The sequence below is a fragment of the Parambassis ranga genome, chromosome 22 (assembly GCF_900634625.1).
Source record: "Parambassis ranga chromosome 22, fParRan2.1, whole genome shotgun sequence".
In the NCBI taxonomy this organism is placed as follows: domain Eukaryota; kingdom Metazoa; phylum Chordata; class Actinopteri; family Ambassidae; genus Parambassis; species Parambassis ranga.
The window spans coordinates 3,501,341-3,523,421 of record NC_041042.1 but is presented as its reverse complement, the minus strand read 5'-3'; the positions used below and the strand labels follow the sequence as shown (position 1 = coordinate 3,523,421).

Below are 22,081 nucleotides of genomic sequence, written 5' to 3'. Positions count from 1 at the left end.
ATCTGCTGCCTGCCTGACAGCTCCATCCTACCTGTGACAGCTCATGGAGGTCATCAGCATATTGGCCCAGGCATCCTTCAGGCTCTGCAGCTGTGAACAAATCGCCTCCTGTCTTTCCATCCTGTTGTGCTTCAGGACCTGTTCTCCTTTTCCCACTGTCATGTTGAGCTTCACCTCCCCCTCCCCCTTCATTAGCAGGATATCCTACACATTGCAAAACAGTAACAAAACCTATGAGCCAACTATCAAATCATTTATGACTTTATTCTCAGGGGAGGCATTCACTGACCTGTACGAGACCTAGCCTCTTCTCCAGAGTTTCCTTATTGCCTACTGTGCTGTTGAGTGAAGCCAGGCGCTCCTGCACACCGTTGAGCCAGGTCCAGGTAGTCTGCAGCGTCTCTTCAAAGGCCTGCTGCTCCTGTAAAGTGAGCTGGCAGCTGCGCAGCCTCTCCCTCACACGCCTTAGCAGGGCCTGGTGCTGCGACTGCAGCTGAGCAGACACTCTGGTTTCACTTCCATCACCTCGTCCGCCCTCGTTTAGCGCCTGGCCCTCCTGACAGAGACGCTCAAATGAATCCCTGCGTGAGAAGAAGTACGAGTGTTAAGTCTCTTTTCTTTTTAGTAAACGCAGATAATTTTAAGACAGATTAAGCACCTTTCTTTGAGCACTTCTTGCTGGTATTCCTCCACCTGCTCGAGTACTGCCTTTTCGGGACCACGCTGCTTGGCTTCTAGCAGATCTGTGGTCATTTTCTTTTCCATGTGTTCCAACCACCACCTCAGCTTCTTCAGCCGACCCTCAAACCTGCAAAGAATTCATGTCTTGCTTATAAAAGGTGGACATACAAAGCACCTCACAGAACTGGTCTAATTGAGTCTCTTACCCCTTCATGAGGGACGCGCTGTCCTCCAGGATCTGTTGGTTCTGTCTGCACTGCTCCACAAAGCTGTCCCAGTCCTGCTGGATGGACGAAAGGTGCTGCTGGACCTGCCCAGCGCTGGCTTTGGGGAGGTGAAGCAGCAGCTTCTCTCCTTCCTCGCAGACCTGAGTAAGACGTACCTCACCCTCCTCCATGCGATCCATAGCACCCTGAGAGAACATCCACATCCCTTTTAGTTTCATCGATGATTTATTGAACTCTTTTATAGCTGAGCATTTGTGCTGCTCGCCTAACCTTCAGTTTCTGTAGTTTGCGGTCCACAATTTGTGTGTCTCCGGATCGGTCCGAGCATTCTTTCACTATTTCTCTCTGCTCTGACAACCAGCGATGGAACTCCTGAACTAGATCTGAGGGGATAAACAGAATTATTGTCTATAAAAGGGCAGGGATTCCTGGCATGGAGAATTGATTCAAATATGTTTTTATTCAATCAGACTCACCATTGAACTGCTGCTGGAGACAGTTCTGCAGCGAGGCCAGCGTCCGGGCAGAAAGCTGGTTCACAGACTCATAAGTCTTGATCAGGTCAGTGAGAGCTGAACCCAAACCAGCCAGCTCCTCAGAGGGGTATTTTCTACACAGGGTGTTGAGGCTCTCCCTGGTGGAGTCGATGCTCCCCTGCTGGTTCTGCAGCTCTTTCTGCATGTCCTGTAAAACAGGTTTAAAAATGAGGCTTATTCTTTTTTAGCTTGTATTTTCATTCCTTTGGATTTACGTGTTTTTTAGGCTGCACCTTCACTCTGCAGATGTCTTCAGGATCCGATCCAGTGGGAGAGGAAACTAGAGAATCTTCCATACTTTTCAGCCATGCAGACATCTGTGAGATGTAGTCCTCCAGCTGTGTCCTTTGCGAGCTGAAGTCCATGAGGTTTCCTCTGGCCTGCTCGTGCAGCTTCTGGACGGTGCTGATCTTCTTTCGCAGGTCATTTTCCAGCACCTGGGACAGTTAAAGCATTTGTTGATGTAAAATATCATGTATAATCACTTAGACAAATGGAGAAATGAAATGAAAGTCCCATTTAGAACCTGTAATTTAGCTGGAGTCTCTTGGCTTTGACTGCACTTCTTCAGCTCTGACACTTTGCTCTGCAGGGTTTCAAGTTTCTGCTCCTTCTCACCCATTTCCGCCTGCAGACATATCAAATGAGAAAATCATGTATGACACGCTCTGTGGCTTGCTCTCTCCGTTTGGTAATGTGTGAGACTGTAAACTGTTGCTGTGGCTTCACAGTCCCTGCATGTAACAAAGGTCTTACTGTACCTGTAACACAGAGAGCCTCTCCGACACTTTCTGACTGTTGGTGAGGTTATTCAGGCTTTCATGTATCTCAATCATGCAGCCATTCGTCCAGCTCTCGATGTCCTCGCTGATTTTACGCACATCCTCCCACAGTACCATACTCTGATTCAGGAGATCGATGTTGTCATCTATCTTCTCAGACACCTGGGGAGAGGATTTGATTAGTTTACTGTCGACACATTGCTGCACAGAGCTTTGCAAACACCGGTCAGACTTACATCCAGCCACTGATCGACAAGCATCTCCATGTCCTTTTTCATCATTTGAGAGTCACACTCGGGGATCTTCTTCAGTTCAAGCACCAGCTGTTTACCTTTGCTGGAAAACTGATCTAGTTCATGCTGCTTGCTAGCCATGTCCACCTTCACCACCTCATGCTGCAAAGTAAAGAAATGTGATCACCAACCACGAAGGAAAAACCCTGAGAGAAAAACCACCAACTTATCTGAGGATAAAACTTGCTCTGACCTTGGTCAGCGACCTCTTGGTTTCCTCGTGGTCCTTTAGAACAGAGCTGATATCCACCAGAGGCTCAGCACTCTCAATAATGCTGCTGATGGAGGTTTTCAGGATGTGGTATTCTCTCATAAGCTCAACAAGTACATTACACTGGTCCTGTCTGCCACAAGAAGCCAGAGAAAGAATTACTTTCATGTCAAACTGCATGACAGAAATGCATTGCATATTAAGACGTACCTCTCTGTGATGAGCCTCTTGGTGTCCTCCCATGTGGTCTCCAGCAAGCTGATTTCCCTCAGCACCTCCCCAGCTAGCTCTGCATCCCTCTGGGCCAGCTGCTTGCCCTTGTCCCTCAGCCACTGCTCCTCATGCTGGTGCGACTGGAGCTCATCTTCCAGCTGATTAAAGAATCGAAGTCTAAAAAACAGACAGTATATTATGTTGTGGCAAAGGATTTCATACCCAGTACTAATCAATAACGATTAACATAAATCAAACATTGCTTTACCGCTGCTGTAAGGCGTGCAGGCTGGGCTCTTTGAAGCTCTGGTGGTCAGCTTTTTCCTCGATGTCCTCCACTGCTTTGAGCAGCTGTTCTTTACGCTGTCTGAATGACGTCCACAGAGCTCCCAGGGCTTCTGCTTCACTCTGCTTAGTGCCGAGTAAGTTCCTCACTGCATCCAGCTCAGCACTGAGCGAGTCGGCCAGCGTGCGGCACGACTTACGAGAACCCTCATCAGAGCCGATGTGGAGGTGACTTTTGCAGAGGCTGCTGTCCAGATTGATGGCTAGCGTCTCGAGCTGGGTAATATCTGGAACAATTGTTGCCAGCTCCTGCTGCAGCTCCTCCACGCGACCACGGTCCCAGCTCCCCGCGCTCTCCACTGTCTGTCTCAGACCCCGTAACACTCCTGCAGCTACATTGTGGGTCTGCAGAAAAGCCTCGAGTCTTTCCAGGCACTCTAACTGGAGCTCAGCTATTTGCTGGGCTTCGAGGTAGGGCTGCAGACAGCTGTCTGCTCGGTTGCGAAGGAGCTGTGCATCACCAGGTTCACAGAACTGACAGAGCTTATCGGTCTGCTGCTCCAAGCTCTGTCGCACAGGGCACTGCTTCTGCAGAGCCGCCTGTATCTCCTGTCAAATGACGAGACATGCAGGATCAGCTGTGGCTCTGATGCAAAGCTAAGGCGTTGGGAAAAAAATCTGGTTCTTACCTTTACTTGTGTGGCAGCAGACTGCAGGTTGCTTATGCTGACTTGTGAAGCAGAGTGCAGATTTGACACTATGGACTCACTCCACTGGGAGAACTTGAGCAAGGCCTGGTCAAACTGCTCCACCAGTGAACAGTGGTCCTGAAGATCTCTGACTCTGAGGGGGGGGAGAATGGTTCCATAGTAATCCAACAATTCAGCATTGTTCTTAGATTAGAATCTGTGTAAAAACTAGACATTTCAGTTTGATTTTCTTGCAGTACCTTTGAGGCAGGACTTCATTTTGAATCTGTAGTCTTTTCTGCAGACTCTCCAGCTCATCCTTCAGCTGTCCAACTCTCTCCTCAGGAGCAGTGGGATACAATGACGTCCCCAGAGATACCAGTTCAGCATGAGTCCTCTCGAAGGACTGGACCTCAGTGTGCAGTGCCTGCATGGAAAACCATGTATTTACAAAGGTATTCGTCAGGGTCAAGACATTGTTTTCTGGGTGTATAAACTGTACCTCTAAATCCTCCATCTCACTGCGCAGCTTGGCTTTATCAGCTAAGAGATACTGACTCTCTGGTTTGGATGCAGATTCACTTCTTTCCAGGCAGGAAACAACATTGGAACGCTGCTTCTCATACCTGAAGCACGTTAGAAACAAAGGTGAGTCAAACTGCATGTATAAGTACTATTATATTGTATTTATTTGTCCAGTCTGCACAACAACTCATACTTTTGCCACAGAGAAAGCAGGTTTTCCAAAGCGCTTTGTTTGTCCTTTGCCTGCTGTATGTTGTGGTCGTAGCTGCTGTTCAGCTCTGCCACAGTCCTCTCTGCTCGTTCCCGGTCACTGAGCCGACGGGCGCCAGCCGACAGCGACAGCAAGGTTCCCTTCAGCCGCTCCAGACACTGACAGATATCCTGAGCGACAATAAGACATGACAGTCAGTATTACCTGTGAACTGAATCACTAGCAGGGGCACTAGAACGCACTGAATACCATGTGACTCTGAAGGGCTTTGTAGGTCTCTGATGAGGAGGTGCAGGATTTGATGGGCTGCTCCAGTTTTGTATGCAGCTCACTAAGAGATGCTTTTACCTGAAAGACAATTAAAAATCACACCCACATCGTTCCTGCATGCTTGGAGATATCATTATCATCTGTCTTTACCTCCTCCATGCTCATTTTAAACTTCAGCTGGTGGGAGGAGCTTTCCTCCAGCTGTCCGTCAAGCTGCTGCACACTCTCCTTCAGCTCCTCCCAGTACCTGCCGATTTGGGTCAGACGGGCCTTGATGCGAGCTCCCTCCCCTGAAGACACAAACTGGGCCAGCGCCTGGGAGTCCGTCTCCAGCTGAGAGAGAACCTCGGCTCGATCTTGAAGTTCTGTCCCAACGGCCTGGACACCCAAACATGGACAAAACAATAAAAAACAAACTTAGTGTTGTTACAGTTAGCAGGTTGTAGCTTCATAATGCACAACACTCTACCTTGACTGTGCTGATCTGCTCCTCAAGAGGCAAAGTAGAAGATTTCATTGCATCCAGCTGTTTTTCTTTATCAGAGATCCACATGGAAAAGGCTTCAAATCCAGCTGCAAACCGATCCCACTGATCTTTCATGTCTTCTAAAGTCTTGACACTGCAGCACAGGAGTCAAAAATATGATTAACCAAGGTACTCACATAAGATAACTAAGATTGGTCCCATTTGCAGTAACTGAGGCTAATCCATCATCTTACTCTTTCTTGAGCCCGGCCTCCACTTTGTCCACCTGTTCACTGAGCGATCGAGCTTGTTGTGAAAGCAGAGTCTTGTTGTGCGGGCCGAGCTGGATCTCGGTCGCTCGCTTCAGCAACGTGTTCATATGCGAAGCCTCTGCCTCACACTGCTTCAACAACACCTGTTCAAAAGGGTCACATTTTGCATTACATTCAATTGTTCTTTATCTCAAACACACCTGTTTGTGTTAACTATATGAAAATGTACTCACTCGAGACTGATCGAGTTCCACCGCCAGGCTCTCCGGACTGCTGAAGTTCAGGTCTCTGTCCATCGTTGAGCGTGCTTTGTTGACAAACTCGCGCACCGCGTCCTGTTGGCTGTCAAACTCCTGCCAGGCTGCAAGTGTGACCTGGAGACGACATTTTTACTGATTTATCTTTATCGTTTTTCACCATCTCAGGCAGTAATCCCAGATCAAACTCCTCACACTGACTTGACTATACTGCCAGACAATAGAATAGAATAGAATAGAATAGAATAGAATAGAATAGAATACCTTTTACTGTCACTATACACAAGTACAATGAGATTAAAGCCGTCACCATTACATTGTGAAGTATAAATACATTGCACATATTGTCCATCTGATATGGAATAGTGCACGTTACGGTCAGTGCATGTGGGAGTTCAGGGTGGTTACAGCTTTTGGAAAGAAGCTGTTTTTGAATCTGTTTGTTTTAGTCCTGATGCACCTGTAGCGCCTCCCAGAGTACATTCCACAAACATGGAATGTACTGGTACTGGTGTGCTTTTAAAAGATGATCTCGGATTTGTGGTTTTAGAAAATTTTGTCCTTCGTTACTTTATTCATCTATTTATGAGAAACAACACAAATCTTTTTTGAGGGTCTTATGTCAAAATGAACCAAAAGACTGACGGACGGGTTGTTAAAAATACAAACAAAACTTACGAAAAGCAGACAGAATGATGTGAAATGAGACTATTGACAGCATGAAAGAACACCACACTGTATGACTAAACCATGTTTTGTTTCGGCTCATCGGAACCAGTTCTTACACTTTTACCGAGAGGGGCTGAAGCCAATCAGAAATGAAGCTAAACTGATCATGAGGATCTAAACGGAGTCATGGCAGCGAGAGTTCACATCACACGCTCTCACAGCAGGCAGAGCTGCCTTTTTTACAGCAGGTTGTTTTTATCCACTGTCTTAGGGTTTATATTTCTAGTTCAGCTCTTTCGGTCTGAACCAAATTAGTCCTGGTTTGGATTGATTTGCTTGTACATTGAAATACGCAGCGTTCTTTCTGTGTGGCAACATCAGATCACTGTGGCATTGCTCACCTCGAGGCTTTGCTCCTGTGAGTCCATATTCTGTTCCATTTTGCTGAGCGTGTTCTCTAAACTCTGCAGGTCCTGCTGGAGGGTGTCTCCCAGTCCCTCCTCAGCCTGGAGTTGCTGTCCTCTGGTGATCAGCTGCTGGACGTCCTTTCTCTTGAGCTTCAGGCGTTTCAACAGTTGCTGTGGGCGGGAGGACGCATTCGAAATGAAGTTATGAAGTTATGAGCTGTATCAAAACAAACAGCAAGTCCAGCAGTCTCACCTGGTGGACAAGCAGCAGCTGCTGGGCTTCTCTAGCAGTTGAACAGTCCAGGATTTTGGTAACTTCAGCCTGAGCCTCTTTCTGACCCTGAACCAGGTCATCCAAAGTAGTCTGGACCTCCTCCCTGAACTGGACACAATCCCCCACAGCCAGCACCATCTTCTCTGCCTAAATACAAAACATTACAATATTTTTACTCACATGTACATGAGCCAGGGGGGATGTGGTCAAAGGATATCAGCAGCAGCACACTGTAGTTTCCCAGAGGGAGTCTGCTGTCTACAACCTGTCTGGCACTTTAATGAAACATGTGAGAACATCACCTACCTCTATCAGAGAAGCGAGAAGACCCTTAAAATCTATGGAGAGCTTGCTCAGTGCACTGCCTTGCCTCTGGGCATCGCTGTCAGCGCAGATTTCGATCAGTACGGCCATACGGGCTTTCAGCCAGCCGAGATTCCCCTCCTGTAGCTCTGCATCGTTCCTCAGCTCCTGCACAGAACAACAACAACACAGTGTGATACAACACACGTGGACAACAGAGTCATCTGACGCAAAGAGTTTTGTTTTTACACCCTCCTCTCCTCTGAAGTGACACCGATAAGTCGCTGTGGCAGCACAGGCGATGCAAAGAGAAAAGTGTTTGTGTGTAACTCACCGCGATGGTGGCCTTCACCTGGCTGTACTTTCGGGGGTCGCTGGCTCGGTTTCTCAGCAGCCTCAGTTGGCTTTCTTTTGATATGAGCCAGCAGGAGAGTTCAGCGTATCTGTTACACACCACAAAGAAGAACATCGACTCAAAACTCATACCAGGAGTAAGGAAATGAAAACATTGAAGTGATTTTTGAAGTGGAAAAAAAATCATCTCCTAACCACATCTCAAGCAAGCAAGAATTTTAACATGATTACTTTGGATATGCAAAGAATGTGTGACACTGTGACGCCTGATGCACACAATTACCAACACTCGCAAGGCCTTTCTCACCACACTAAAACAGGACTTCACTGGAAAGGATTAGTCGCACCTTGCGTTGTACTCCTTCCATTTATCCTGATGTTGCATTAGCTTCTGATGGGTGTTATCAATTTCCTCCCGGACCTCGGCGAAGTCCTTCCTCGCCGTTTCCAAGGTCTGATGAGCTGGGTCGCCCTCGGGGAGTTTTTGACACAGTTCCTCCATCAGCTGCAGCCTTTTCTCACATATGGACTGAGGACCCTTTTCCCTGAAGAAGGCCTGAACAGGAAATTGGATGTGAGTCTAAGACAAGAAAAAAAAAACCACTGCAGGTTGACACTGCAAGAATGCTGACCCTGTGCTCCTTGATGAGCCTCTCGCTCCCCATGCTGGCCAGGTGGCGGTTTTCCCTGGTCAGCTCCGCCTGGCACTCCTGCAGCGACAGCATCAGCTTGCTCCGCTCCACCTCCACCTTCAGGTGCAGGAGGTGGAAGGGGGCATCCGTCTGTATGTCCTAAAAAACAAACAGGCACCAGTTACTGTATGAAGCCACATCAAATTAATGATGATGACTGACTGAATTTATGCCACTGACCTTCCAGTGTTTATGCAGCTTTCTGACTGTTTCCTGCAGCGACTGCTGCTCCTGCTCGGGCAAAATATCTGTCAGCTCATCGCAAGCCTTGAGGAAAGTGTTTAAGACCCGCTGGTCGAGCTGTCCAAAGAATTCCTGCAAAAAAAACATCAACTGCTAATCCAGTTTCACACTTTGTACAGAACAAGCTGTGTCTATTTAGTGTACTGTGTCTTTGGTTTATGTATACACTGGCTGACATATGTCTTGTCCCATACGCACACAGTAACTTCATCTGTTAATTATTTGTATTTCTAACCACTTATTTGTTATAATTAATTAATTTTAATTCCAAGAGACTTCACATTAATAGCAGGGTGCAAAATGAAACCATCAAAAAGTGCCATGATGTTAGAAGCTTAGTAAAGCCCATGACCTCTGTTTTTACATGGACAAAAGTCAACCAATCACATGTTAGAGCTTCACCTGTGACAAATGGTGTAATGAACACATTCTCAGGTGTGTTTTAAAAGGACCACTAGAACACTAGACCTCCATATGAGGAGCAAACTGAGCTCTGATAACATGCCAAAGATTCAACCGCAGAACAAACTGCTGATCATCAAGAGCCTGAAGATCAAGTCTGCTGATGGGGTGGCAGAAATCTTTAATGTATCTAAGCAGCAAGTGAATAGGACACGAAAAAGATTTGAAGAAACTGGTGATGTTCATGACAAGCCCAGGTCAGGAAGACCCTGTGAGACAACTGCTCGAGATCACCGCTTGTTGGTTCGACTCTCCAAGGCCAATCCTCCTTAACTGCAGAAAAGCTAAATAAGGCCTGGACACAAGAAAATCACGTATACACAAGAACAGTTAGTCGAATTCTTTCACACAGTGGTCTCCATAGGAGAATTAGTGCTGGGAAACCAGCATGACAGATGAGACAACAAAACAGGCGTGTTGTATTTGCCACGGCCCACAGAGGATGGACCGTGGAAAAGTGGCAGAAGATTGAATTTTCTGATGAATCATCAATTGAACAGCATCCCAATCTCTGCAAATATTACAGAAGACAGTCAAGTTTGGTGGAGGGATAATCATGGTTTCCACACACCAAACCACAACAGAATGCACATTTGGGACAAGACTTATGTCAGCCAGTGTATATCCCCCCATTTTCCTCATCCTTACCGTGTGTTTCTTGAGCAGCTCCTCTGGGTTGCCTCGTTCCGTCAGACAGGTCTGTGCCATTTTTAGAACCTTCTCCAGCTCCAGCCGTGACTCATCAAACCTCTTCATGAGGCTGCTGTTTGCCTCCACATGCTTTCTCCATTCCGTAGAATCTTTGATCATGTTCTAAACACAAATCGTATTTTTCTCTTTCAAACCCTAAAACAGTCCTAAAAGTCCATGTGTGGATTTTTTTGTTTAGTTATTTTTTTGCAGGATTACCTGTGAGGATGTTTGCAGGTCTGCTACTCGTTTCTGCAGAAGGCTCATGTCCATGTGCTGCAGGGTTTTACTGCTGTTCATTACTTTCTGGATGGTCTGGTGGTTTTTCTCTATTACTGTAAGACACTTCTTACAGCTGTGTGTAAAGGTTGCCAGCTCCTGCAGAATTAAATAACAGGCATTGAGCGCTTGGTGTTAAGTATTTAAAGGTTCCAATTTCATTATATATTCAAACTCTCATCAGTCACCTGGCATCTCTGCTTAAAGTCCAATGGCCCCTCGGAGTCAGTGGTGCTGGTGATATGGCTGGCCTTCTCCAGAGCTTGGTAGAAGCCGGTAATGTTCTTCTCCATTTCTTCCAATGGGGGTAGAAGGGACTGAGACTCCCTGAGCAGAGGCAAACACCTCTCCCTGACCTGACAGGAGAACAGCAGGCTGATGAAAGTGAACTATAAGTAACGTCTGATGTATTACTGACACACACACACCTTGCTGAGCTGCTCTTTGATTGAAGCCATCACATCCATCATTTGTGACACTTCCTCTTGTGGTGTGTCTTTGGTCAACAGCTGGGCTGTACGGCTGGCTGCCTTGCAGGCTGCTTCCATGGCGGGCACTTTGTGCTTGATCTCCTACAAGAAGATAATAAATAAAGAGATCTTAAAAAAAGATGAAAGGTTTATCTGAACTGAGCAAGAAGGAAAGAAAAAGTCTTTATACCTCCACATCTTGAACGAAGGCTCTGACGTTCAGGAAAGACACTTGGACAGGAGCAGTCATCTTCTCATTGGTTGCATCCATGAACTTTTTCAAGGTATTAATTCCATCCTGGTAGTCTTGCCTCAATTTATCCACCTCATCTGCTCTTGCATACTGCAGATAAAATCAACCAAGAGAGAGAATATGCATGAGTGTTTCGTTTTGTAACTGTGATAAAACGTGGCTGGTTGAATGACAGATGAAGCTCGGAGTGATTACATGTTTGACTTTGACAAACAGCTCCCTCCACCTCCCGTTCAGCAGCAGGAGCTGCTGCTTCAGGTCTCGTGACACTGTGTCATCACACGTCTCAATGAGGAAGTTCCCGGCATCGTTCATGTCCATGTGCTGCTGGATCCAGTGAGCGAGGTTTCTGAAGAAATCCTACAGGAAACAAACAAGCACGTTTTGTAAATGATGCAAGCATTAAATTTGACACATGGACGTCTGAATGCACTTACACGTTTGGCATTCTCGGAGTGGTTCAGCATCTGCTCAGCGTCCTCCAGCCAGGCCTGCAGCCCCGCCACTGTGCTACTGTACTTCTCCCAATTAGAGATCACCTCCTCCAGCATGCTGCGGACGCTCCGCACCTCCAAAGCGAGGTTCTTCCACTGAGCTGTGGTATCGCTGAGGAATTTACTCACCCCCTCTGCTTCATCAACTGTGAACACAATACGGAACCAGTTCAGATTGGCTGTGATCTGTATGAACACATAAACATCTGATGATGTCTGCTGATTGTTTTGCTTCTTTTGGTTGATGGTTCAGTGTGTTAGGTCAGAAAAATCATGCTGAAATTGCATTCCATATGTTTGTTTATTTTCCTTCATGCAGAATGCTGGATGATTTTTCAGTTCTGGGAGTTAGAAAAGAATGTTAGAAAGGAAAAGTGTATCCGCGTATTTACAGAAAGGAAACAGGCAAAGTTACAGTTTTAAAGACTGTCGGACTGTTTTTCATCTTACCTTTGTTACAGGTCTTAGACCCTGTAACATGAAATCAATAGCAAGACTGTTTACTAGGAGCCCACACAAATACGTTTCAGAATAAGAGCCACTAAAAACCAAAAGGAGTTACTTACTTGAACTGTCAGATTTAACATAAACCTCTGCAGCTTGCTTGAGGGCTGTGAAGATCATCTCATACTGCTCGAAAAATCTGTGGCCTTCGATGAAAGTCTGAAATAATAAAAAGAAAAATATTCCACTGTTTGCCAGACGCTGTGCAAACCACCTACAGTCAACAGCAAACTTACAAGATAGCTCTGCAGCAGGAGCTCGACTGAATCCCGTCGGCCATATTTAATGATCCAGGACTTGAGCTTTGACTCGGCCAACACGAGAAAGGCCATGAGCCGGTACTTCATTTCCCAGAATTCCATTTTGATCAAGTGAGCGTGGGAGGATGTGGATACAAAGTTAAACCTGCAGAATAAAAACAATTTAATTGTTATTCACTGTTTTTATATATGCATAAATAACTGAAAAGATAAAATCTGATAAAGACTCACCGTTCTGCCATATCTTGGAGCTGTTCAGGTGGGACAGGGACCCCGTTGACCGCTCTGTCCCTGTGGATCTGCTGAAAAGGCTGCCTGTGTGATTCCAGGTTTTTTAATATCTCCTGCACAAAATACACAAAAACAGATCAATGTCCAAACTGGCTTTGCTTTGTACCTAAAGCACAAAGCACCTAAAGGACACACTGGGTGGCCCGCTGGTACCTTGTGCTGCTCCAGTTTTCTGTGAAGAACGTTGGCCGTCTCATCATGAGCGTGCTGGATGGGAATGTCCTCTCTGAGAGCCATCTCTGCTCTGTGAAGCCAGGCTCCAATCACACCCAGAGGACCAGGCAAGGACTTGTCCAGATGGATATGCCAGTCCAGCAGCTGCGATTGACACACATTTAAAGAAAAAAAAAACACTTTACCAAAGTACAGAGGAGGATGCGCTGATCCAAACATGTCCACATGTTCACAAGGACTTTGGCTACAAAGGAGTTTTATGTCAGTCTAGACAAGCTGTGGATGTCCAGAAGAGCAGACTCCCTGATGAACAGAGCCGCCTCTGTTCCCGTCCTCCTCCCCTCTGAACAAGCTGATTCAACCACATGCACCCTGCTGAACTTTCACTGGCAGCGAGTAAATAGAGGGAACCCTGATTTGTATTTCTCTGAGCTTCCAAAGCAATGATGCAATTATTTTACAAAAGAGAACCACAAGAACAAATAAAACATGATCTATTATTTATCTTTTGTTTAATTTTAAAATGACGAATCATCATAATTAATTCGCCGTGGCTTGGATATAAATTATTCATGCTGTAAGGATGCATGCGGTGTAATTACCCTCGCAGAGACGCGGTCCCAGGCCTGTTTGACCAGAGCCTGGTCCACGGACAGCTTGCCGTCCTTGTGGACTGGCTGTAGCAGCGGATCCGTCTGCTTTTTCTTCATTTCATACTGTACACGGAAGCTCTTAAAAGCCTGCAAAACACACAGGAGGCACTCGTGTTGATATCAAAGCAGAATGCGATGTAACAGTGTCCAGTTTCCAAGGCCAACTCACCTGATATTTATCAGTGAGGTTTCCCTCTGCTCCCTGCGCTCGCAGCACGTCTCTCTCCAGCTGATCTAAGAACACCTTCAGCTCTCTCAGCATCTTCCTCTCCTCTCTCTGTCACAATTTAAACACATGCAGTTTACACTCACAACAATCCTAATCCTGTTTCTTCTCATCCGCATGCCGTTAGAACACCGAGTTCACATTCCAGAAACACACAGTTGAAGATGAGAGAAGAAGACCGGGTTAACACACAACCACAACCACTACATTTAGGGCTAATAAGATGCTACGGTAGAAGTAAATCTCCTCTGACTTGGTCTGTTTTTATTGGACATACCTCAAGCATTTGCTCTATATCTTGGGGACCAAACTATCCCGGAAAGCAGCAAGGCACACAGAGAGAGATAAAGGAATTAGAAGAGCAAGAAAAAAAAATTAAAAGAGATAAAAAAGGATAGGAAATGGGATGAGAGCGAGCAAAACGGACAGCATGCAGCCCCACGACCTGAACTCTCACCTGAAGCACTGGCACTGACAGTGCAAAGGTTGGAATTGAGCCAAGAAGCAGCTTAATGCGCACAAAAAAATAGATGGAGAAATGAAATGAGTTTGTGATGATGGCAAACATAATGTCGAAGATTAAATGGCTGCTGTGTCCATGCTATGATTCGAGCTTTAATTCATCTGTGCGATAAAGTGACAAAATGAAAATCGCATGCATTTTAAAGGTAATGTGTTTAAAGGTAGGGTAGGAGATTTCATTCTGATGCACTTTTTGTTCAATTGGTGTAACTTCTCTTTACAATCCGATAGCAACCGATTAGTTCGGCAGTTTGGCATTAAAGCGAAGAATATGAATCATCTGTGGAAGCTATAAAACGCTAAAAACATCCAGCCAATCCTCCGGGTGGACCCTGCGCGGAGTATTGGCTCACTGAGTTTTCAAAATCTCCTACCCTAAGTTTAATACAACAGCTCAGCAGCCGGTCAAGCAGCGTTTATTCAGTCTATGGAGGTGATTAATAGGTTTGTTTCCTTATATCCGAAGCCAGAAACTTATCAATCACCCCTCCACTGTTGATATGATCTCTGCATGTCGTCATTCACTGTAACTGATGGTATATGAGGAACTTATTATTCTATCTATCTATGTGCATCGATGTAATAAAGGGTACCTCGTCCTGCTGTCCGTCAGTCTCAGAGGTGTGAGGGTTTGGGTAGTGCTTGAGAAACTGAGCCACATACGTCATAATGGATTTCTCGTCCGGCTTGTCTACGTCCACATCTACAAAGCAACACAAACATTTTTCACTGGTCATGTATTTCACTCAAACATGTCCTCAGAGCAGTGGGAAGGAGAACATTACATCTGTCAAACACGGCATAAAACGGTATCCTCAAGAGGATAAATCTACTCAGGCATGACGGCTAATTATTCATGTCTGCTTTCATCTCCATCCTTGACCTTATGTTTCTAGGAATTAGGGTCAAACTCCTGTAGAAGCAGAATAAACGTTTCAGTGCAGCTCTCTGAGCAGTAAAGCGTCACGACGCTGCCAGTGAGGACAGGACTGCAGAGCCACTGCAGGCTGCTTCACTTCCACTGACTCTGAGCTAAGCACTGAATTTTAATCTTCCGTAAGGCGCCACTGGTATTTTGCATCCACATTTCATTAATCCAGTTATTATATATATGCACATATTTAATGCTATTTTGTCAGAATAGTGTGCAAGACTTGAATCTTTAATACATGCATGAAAAAAAATGTCAAGGATACCTTCTGGATCCAGCAGGCGGGGAATGCCCAACTCATTTTCTGCAAGTGCAAATGCATCCTCCAAATTCTCCCTGTTGCTCCGCTGCTGCACCGCCTCCATGTCCACCAGGTCGGGCCTGATGGCGTGCACCACCGCCTGGAATGCGACACCATCCCGCCAGCTGGGACCGAAGTCCTTCACCTCAATTCCATGATGCCTGTAAAGTGTGAATGTAAGCAGAACTGCTGTTTCGCATGACTTAAATAAATGTGCGTACACACACGGGGGAAGGAAAGGTTGGCATACTTGGCAGCTGTACCCTGCACCCATCGGAGCAGGGCCTTCTTGGCATTGCCCTGAAATTTCTTTACGACCTTCCTCTTCATGGGAGGGCTTCCTGTTTCAGAGCTGGCGATACTCTCCACAGAGGAGTTGCTGTTGGACAGCGCCTGGAGGGCTGGAAGGTTGCTGGTTAACTCTTCAATCTGACGGACGAGAAAAAGAAAAAAGCTTCAATCAAAGCAGAAGGGCAGAAGGGCAGAACCTCCCCGTCGAGTGTGCATGGGTATTAAACTTTTAGAAAATCTGATGAAGCACCTGGAAGTAGAGGATGATGGTCCATATCAACCCAAGGACGATTGATGGTCGTCCATCAGCGATGTCAGTGGCATGAATGTTAACAAGTTTGATCTGAAACAAAAGCCAAGCAGAGGATTATCCTGAAAAGTAAGCCCCATGCAGACAGTTTGGAAACATTTCACCCAGAGTGGCACTTCATACAGTCTGCAAGCTTCTGTTTGTCATCAAAGTCGGGTCTTTGATGCAGTTAAGTATTGTCATTGACAGACAGCAGAGACAGCCGCAGTGGAAGTCAACCAGAAGATGCATTAAAGGAGAAGCAGATGGACCACAGCTTTGCAAACGTCGTTGCAAAAACAAAAACCCCAGCTCTGCTTCAGTAATGAGCCAGACACACCAGTCACCAGACCTCCAGTCAGAAAGGCATTAAAATGCATGTCAGTGGAAGCGTGATGACTGCAGAGTATACATCGTGCATCAAATGAAAAAGAGTGCATACAGTAGTTGATCACATTTAACGGCGACTGACCGGAGATCCTCGGTACACAGACTGAAGGCACACATGATGGGAGAAAGATCACAACAATGTAAGTCCACAGGGAACCCAGACGAAAGTAGGACGCAGGCTTCACAGAGCCGAGGGATTTAGACATGAGTTATGTAATCAAGAAGTCCTGTTTCCTGCTTCTCTGATGACACTGCACGGAGCACTAACAAATACCCGATCAATAGCTTTTCTTTACGCGTTCTTAATAAACCTTCTTTTGAGTCTGATAATTAGATATAGAGGGAAGATGAGCTCTTAGGGTTAAACTGCTTACCTTCCTGCCTTCAAGGAATTTGAGTGCGGTGCCAATGTTGGAAACCCAGTGGATCCTCTTCAGCTGGCGGCCTTGCTCACAGGGCTTAAGGTAAAGGGGACAAAAAAGTTTATCTGTAAACAAAGATACACATACCCACCACTCCCACTGGCATCCTCATATCTTGCATAAATTAACTGCAGAGGGCTTTAAGCTGCTTTAAATGAAGAGTTTAATCCTGTGCTATAAAACCTGAGTCTGTAGATCTTTGAACAATTTTTGGCTGATGCATCCAGGAAAGCAGCGTGTGGAAGTATCAGGCAGCGCTCAGCATGTAGTGTAGACTGACTCACTCGCCAACCAACAGCTTTGCAGATGACATGGCAATTTGTATCAAGACAGGTCTAATTACTAAATATCCATTTAGAATCTGGGTCAGTGTGTGTGTGTGTGTGTGTGTGTGTGAGTGTCAGAGAAAAGAGGAGTGTGATGGACTCGCATAGTGAGAAGGCGAAGAGTGTGTGCTGTGATCTGTGTGGAGGGTAAAACACAAAATAAACATCTACATGTCTCGTGTCTCAAATTAGTTTAACAACTCATATCTATTAAATAAAAATTGATATTTAGTCTAATTATTGTGCATCTCAAACACTAAGGCCAAAAATTGTGACTTTATTTCTGAGGGACTGTGAACATTTCATGAAAATAATGTGCCTCAATGTTTCAGTCACAGCATACAGTTTAAGATATCCTGTGCAAACATGCAAATACTCACAAGTCTTTGGCCGGACAGGACCTCCAACAGAGCCAAGAGCTTCACCCCATCTTTGATGTCCTCAAAAAGGTCGTTAACCTCTAATGGTGGTTTATGCTAGAAGCAGAGATCATTGTACAAAAAAAACAAGTCAGTCCTGTGAAGATAATAAGAAAGATATTTACATTACATCTGAAAGGACATTGGTATTTTTAGCAGAGCTGAGGAGAAACCAAATGCTGTTTGTGAGAAACAGGCTTGTTAGCAACAAGCACAGAGCCTCCCTGCAGCTGAAAAGATGGTGCCTTTTCCTCACCAGTGGCTCGCTGCCCAGTCCTGAGGCGACGGTACTCGTTTAACCCTAACTGGTTATTCTCTCTCTCCTGATAACACATCCACACGTTGACAGAGCTGCACGATCTTCAAGACGAACAGCCACTTTACAGCAGAATATGTAAATGTAACAGATGTTTATTTATTCTGCCGGGTAAAGCTGTAATTAAAGGGAAATCATGCTGTGGGAATTCTTCATTTGGCACAGTCTGCGGGCCATTTCACAACATATTCCATGACAAGATGCAGTTGGCTGCGTATCTGGGGCAAAATAGTGTGAAGAGCCAATCGTCTGTCCTGATACTGGCCACAAGTGTGGGTGCAATGTGTTACATTTGGTCCTACAATCTCTGATCAAATTGAAATTTACTAAAGCGATGTCAAGACGTGCAGAGTTCAGTTAATTCTGCAGATTACACTTCATCCTGTTCCATTTCTATCTCTTTAATTTTCCATACTAATATCTGCACCAGATAACCTTTGCCATTCGGAGATCATACACTCCCTGGAAACTTCATTTAGTGACATGAGAGTGGAAAAATCTGTGGAAACATTAGAAAAGCTGCTTTTCAGAGGAAATGGACACAAAGGCCGAAAGGGAAATGTGACAGCTGGAGGATGTTTGAACTTATTACAAACTTTCACCCTCTAAAAAAGCTCATTGGAGTCAAACCCGCGTTAAATATTTAGTAACTTTCTGTGCTACTACTACTGCTTCAGTGTTGGTTACAGCCGCTGACGGTGTGAGACTGTGTTTCATGATGTGGCTTCTGCTACATTAGTCTTATTGGTATGCACAGTGAGTGAGCTGGAGCGCAGTGCATGAATAATGATGAATAGACCTACAGAGCGTCCCAGCGTTGGCACACCACATAACTCGGATTCTTCTAAAGTTTGAGAAGCCAAGCTTTGAACTATCGTCGACAAAAGACCCAGTCCGAGACCACATCCCTGAGCCGAGGCCCAGACTAAAGCCTGCAGCGGTGTCTGAGTTCTTCCCTCTGCTGTGTCATCTGTGACATTGTGAATTGTGGCTCTGATCATTTGTCCCAAGTCTTTTTTAAAATCCTGTTATTTTAGGGTCAGGGTGTGATGTAATATAGCATGTGTTGTTGTTGTTGTTGTTGTTGTTGTGCGCTCAGTGCTTTGTAATTTACATGCATGAACCTTAGAAGAAGTGCCTGCGGGGAACTGTCCTCACCCTCTTGCGCTCCATCTGCACACTGCATTGGCACTGTCCATGCCAATCCTCTAACACACACACACACTCTGCCCTGCATGAATAACCGAACAACAACACACCTACCTACACACAAACACTTAACACGCACCCCACGCATCAGTTTCTAAATAATTCCATTAAACCCTCCCATATGTCCACACCAACACGCTCCACTAGTGCTGTCTAATCTTCTCCATGAGATTCTTTAAAAGTACCCAGTGGTTTCTGAGTCATATTACACAGCAAGTACACTGTATCAACAACAACCGCTGTTCCATTAAACATGATTTGATTTTCAGTGCTCAGGAATCAGGTCATATGACAAGTTATGTCATTATTTTACAGCTGACTGGAAAAATTCAGTCCAATTCTGACCAGTGTAACCAGGAAAACAAGAGTTTAAGCCAAAGCTAAAATTCAACATGTCTTCCAAGTGTAAACATGCAATGTTTGGATCATTTGAGGTATCATAGACTTTCCTGTCATGTGCAAAATCCTAGAAGGGCAGTATACTGTAGACTCATCCTGCAGCCACGGGTGTGACAAGTTGGCTGCCCATCACCATAATCATGTAAAAGGTCATCACAGCTTCTGACTTGAAGTGACATAATCATTTTGACATGTTTGTTCAGGTCATGATCTCCAGCTCATGACAACAGCTTGGCTGGAAAGTCGCTCTTACCTTTGCTAAATGAGAGTTGATCCATTTTGTGAAGGTTCTCTTCTGCACCGCCTCTTGCTCATCTGGAAAGATAATTGTATATGTAAGTCAACATACATCACCACATGCTCTGATGTTAGACTGTGGAGCCTCAGCCCCCCCTACGAGAACACAAGAACATGCCTTCAAAATAAGTGGCTGCAAACTGACTCTAGATAAGGAAACGGTTGAGTTTATAGCTACCACAGAAACAGAAACGTGATTAAATATTAATCACTAACTTTAACGTTAGAGTGTTTATAGCGCTCCAACACCTCAGTGAAGAAGCATTGCAGCAGTCCTGCAGCATGCATGTCAACATGTACAGCTGATGGCCATCAGGAGCTGACATCATGCATGTGCTCGTAGGAGGACAGTTAGAAACAACATCCCACAAATGCCCTCTGCGTTCAGCAATGACATGATTGTTTAGGTCACCCCCCACCACCACCACAGCCTCTTTTGTGTGGCCTATTAATATATTCACCCACAATGCCTCATGCATTATGCAGCATGTGTAACGAAACAAGACGTTTTCTGGTTGCTGTTGTCGTGCTGAAGACACATTTCTAACACATGCCGGTCGGCTACTGCTGCACACTGACACACACACACACACACACACACGGAGTGGCCATTTTTAAACGTCCACCCTGATGAGTGATATAGACGGCGGTCACGTGTTTAAGGAAGCACTATAGAGCAAGCAAAGGCATCACGTTAACCCAGAGGCAAATGCTTCATCACTGATGCACGGGGGAAGCCCACTGAAGCATAGCACGCACATACAGATGCACACATAAACACACACACACACATACAGCTGTTCGTGCTGCATGATAACAAGTTCACAAAGCTGGGATTCACCTACAAAGCATCAGCATATGTTATGTCCCATATTAGCAACACAGGTCAGCACAGATGAGAGATGACGGCTGCTGCTGTCCTACTTACCACGCAGATACTGAAAAAATCCAGTCACCAGATTCAGCGAGGTCTTCCTGACAGACACATCCTTATAGTGAGCCATTCTACAACCCACTCTCTCGCCCTCTGCATTTCATGAGCTCCAGCGTACATATATGTGTGTGTGTGTGCAAATAAAATCCCGAGTGGAAAAGCTGACACAAAAACACACAGCTGTGCTTTCAGTGGTCTTTCCAGCAGGAATCAAAACAGATCTGGCCGCCTGGTTTCTCCCCGGTGAAAGCACACAAAAAAAGCTGCTGGAGAGGAAAAAACGTCCCCTCCTTCCTGACACACTCTCTCTCTCTCTCACACACACACGCACACACACACACACACACACCAGCGGCAGCAAAGCAGAAAACCTTCAATAGAAAGGGTGAGTTACAATCCCATCCTTCCTCCTTCCTGTGTTTTTGCCATCCAGAGGAGCCATGCCTGTGTGGATGTGCACAGCCCCCGCTGCACTGCCTCGCTGTATCATCGTACCATCTGAGGCTGGAGAGAGCTCAGCTCCACCGTGGCTCCACCAATCAGCATGTGGGAGGTGGTGATGTCACAGCCTTGGCTGCATTATCCTAATTTAAGCCTGGTTTGTGTGTGTGTGTGTGTGTGTGTGTGTTTGCCTATAAGATTGATCTAATCCTGTACGAGACCGACACATTTAAAAATAATGTTATTATTAATTAATTTATTTATTTATTTTTTAGTCTATAAAATTAAATGAAGTCACCAGAGGCCTATTGATTAAATGGACCAGTACAAAACTAAAGAAAATGCTACACAAAGCTCTCAATGGTGCAAGAAATCTTAATAATTAATGCTGAGACTGGTGAATAACATCTACCACCTGCTCTCTCTCTCTCTCTCTCTCTCTCTCTCTCTCAGTGTCAATGCCATTGTGACGACACAGTGGACACACCCACACCAGGATTCCCTTTGTACACATGGCTTGAAAAAAAGAGCTCTGCAGGATAATCATATTTGTTCAGTAAGGCCAAGCAGAGCCCCTTCAGCTTCTACTTTACCTTCTGAAAATAACACACAATACTGAGTAAGTATAGCACGATTACATTATTCTTTGAAGACCCACCAGCCCACTAAAAGCTTCTCTTGATACGCTAAAAATAGGCCTGAGGTTGTAGTTCTATTATTACTGCTCTACAGACTGCTACTGGAACTGACCCAGAAAGGCTGCTCGGTTTGGAAAGGTTTTTTTTTTTTTTTTTTTTTTTTACTTTTGCATCAAAAATCGGAAAAAATGCTGGTAAGACCGTTAGAACGAGCTTTCAGAGAAAAGCCCTCACAAAAACTGCCATCATATTTTAAAATTGATCTGTATTCACTGAGGGCAATCTGCGTTATATATAAACATGTATTAGAACTTTTCCTAACATTCAGAGTCCTGCATTG

General features: G+C 45.3%; 1 protein-coding gene across 1 annotated transcript in view; it reads right to left on the bottom strand.

The window, feature by feature from the left end:
* syne1b (spectrin repeat containing, nuclear envelope 1b) overlaps positions 1 to 22,081 on the bottom strand; it is a 59,217-nt gene that overhangs the window by 32,242 nt on the left and 4,894 nt on the right. The window contains exons 2-51 of the mRNA XM_028395928.1: positions 19,685 to 19,746; positions 17,469 to 17,564; positions 16,715 to 16,798; positions 15,912 to 16,004; positions 15,621 to 15,799; positions 15,335 to 15,531; positions 14,732 to 14,841; positions 14,074 to 14,124; positions 13,560 to 13,667; positions 13,340 to 13,477; positions 12,717 to 12,881; positions 12,504 to 12,616; positions 12,249 to 12,417; positions 12,075 to 12,171; positions 11,452 to 11,654; positions 11,210 to 11,374; positions 10,952 to 11,104; positions 10,720 to 10,863; positions 10,480 to 10,647; positions 10,232 to 10,390; positions 9,971 to 10,135; positions 8,798 to 8,932; positions 8,558 to 8,716; positions 8,273 to 8,481; positions 7,906 to 8,014; positions 7,575 to 7,739; positions 7,248 to 7,415; positions 6,989 to 7,165; positions 5,895 to 6,035; positions 5,644 to 5,804; positions 5,393 to 5,543; positions 5,074 to 5,301; positions 4,903 to 5,001; positions 4,636 to 4,823; positions 4,420 to 4,543; positions 4,178 to 4,344; positions 3,918 to 4,071; positions 3,212 to 3,837; positions 2,941 to 3,120; positions 2,713 to 2,863; positions 2,463 to 2,621; positions 2,206 to 2,388; positions 1,971 to 2,072; positions 1,678 to 1,881; positions 1,385 to 1,592; positions 1,179 to 1,291; positions 888 to 1,093; positions 659 to 808; positions 290 to 581; positions 32 to 204 (exon numbers count right to left, since the gene is read on the bottom strand). Coding sequence (XP_028251729.1) covers positions 32 to 204; positions 290 to 581; positions 659 to 808; positions 888 to 1,093; positions 1,179 to 1,291; positions 1,385 to 1,592; positions 1,678 to 1,881; positions 1,971 to 2,072; positions 2,206 to 2,388; positions 2,463 to 2,621; positions 2,713 to 2,863; positions 2,941 to 3,120; positions 3,212 to 3,837; positions 3,918 to 4,071; positions 4,178 to 4,344; positions 4,420 to 4,543; positions 4,636 to 4,823; positions 4,903 to 5,001; positions 5,074 to 5,301; positions 5,393 to 5,543; positions 5,644 to 5,804; positions 5,895 to 6,035; positions 6,989 to 7,165; positions 7,248 to 7,415; positions 7,575 to 7,739; positions 7,906 to 8,014; positions 8,273 to 8,481; positions 8,558 to 8,716; positions 8,798 to 8,932; positions 9,971 to 10,135; positions 10,232 to 10,390; positions 10,480 to 10,647; positions 10,720 to 10,863; positions 10,952 to 11,104; positions 11,210 to 11,374; positions 11,452 to 11,654; positions 12,075 to 12,171; positions 12,249 to 12,417; positions 12,504 to 12,616; positions 12,717 to 12,881; positions 13,340 to 13,477; positions 13,560 to 13,667; positions 14,074 to 14,124; positions 14,732 to 14,841; positions 15,335 to 15,531; positions 15,621 to 15,799; positions 15,912 to 16,004; positions 16,715 to 16,798; positions 17,469 to 17,564; positions 19,685 to 19,746 — 8,101 coding nt within the window. The remainder of the gene's footprint in view (positions 1 to 31; positions 205 to 289; positions 582 to 658; positions 809 to 887; positions 1,094 to 1,178; positions 1,292 to 1,384; positions 1,593 to 1,677; positions 1,882 to 1,970; positions 2,073 to 2,205; positions 2,389 to 2,462; positions 2,622 to 2,712; positions 2,864 to 2,940; positions 3,121 to 3,211; positions 3,838 to 3,917; positions 4,072 to 4,177; positions 4,345 to 4,419; positions 4,544 to 4,635; positions 4,824 to 4,902; positions 5,002 to 5,073; positions 5,302 to 5,392; positions 5,544 to 5,643; positions 5,805 to 5,894; positions 6,036 to 6,988; positions 7,166 to 7,247; positions 7,416 to 7,574; positions 7,740 to 7,905; positions 8,015 to 8,272; positions 8,482 to 8,557; positions 8,717 to 8,797; positions 8,933 to 9,970; positions 10,136 to 10,231; positions 10,391 to 10,479; positions 10,648 to 10,719; positions 10,864 to 10,951; positions 11,105 to 11,209; positions 11,375 to 11,451; positions 11,655 to 12,074; positions 12,172 to 12,248; positions 12,418 to 12,503; positions 12,617 to 12,716; positions 12,882 to 13,339; positions 13,478 to 13,559; positions 13,668 to 14,073; positions 14,125 to 14,731; positions 14,842 to 15,334; positions 15,532 to 15,620; positions 15,800 to 15,911; positions 16,005 to 16,714; positions 16,799 to 17,468; positions 17,565 to 19,684; positions 19,747 to 22,081) is intronic.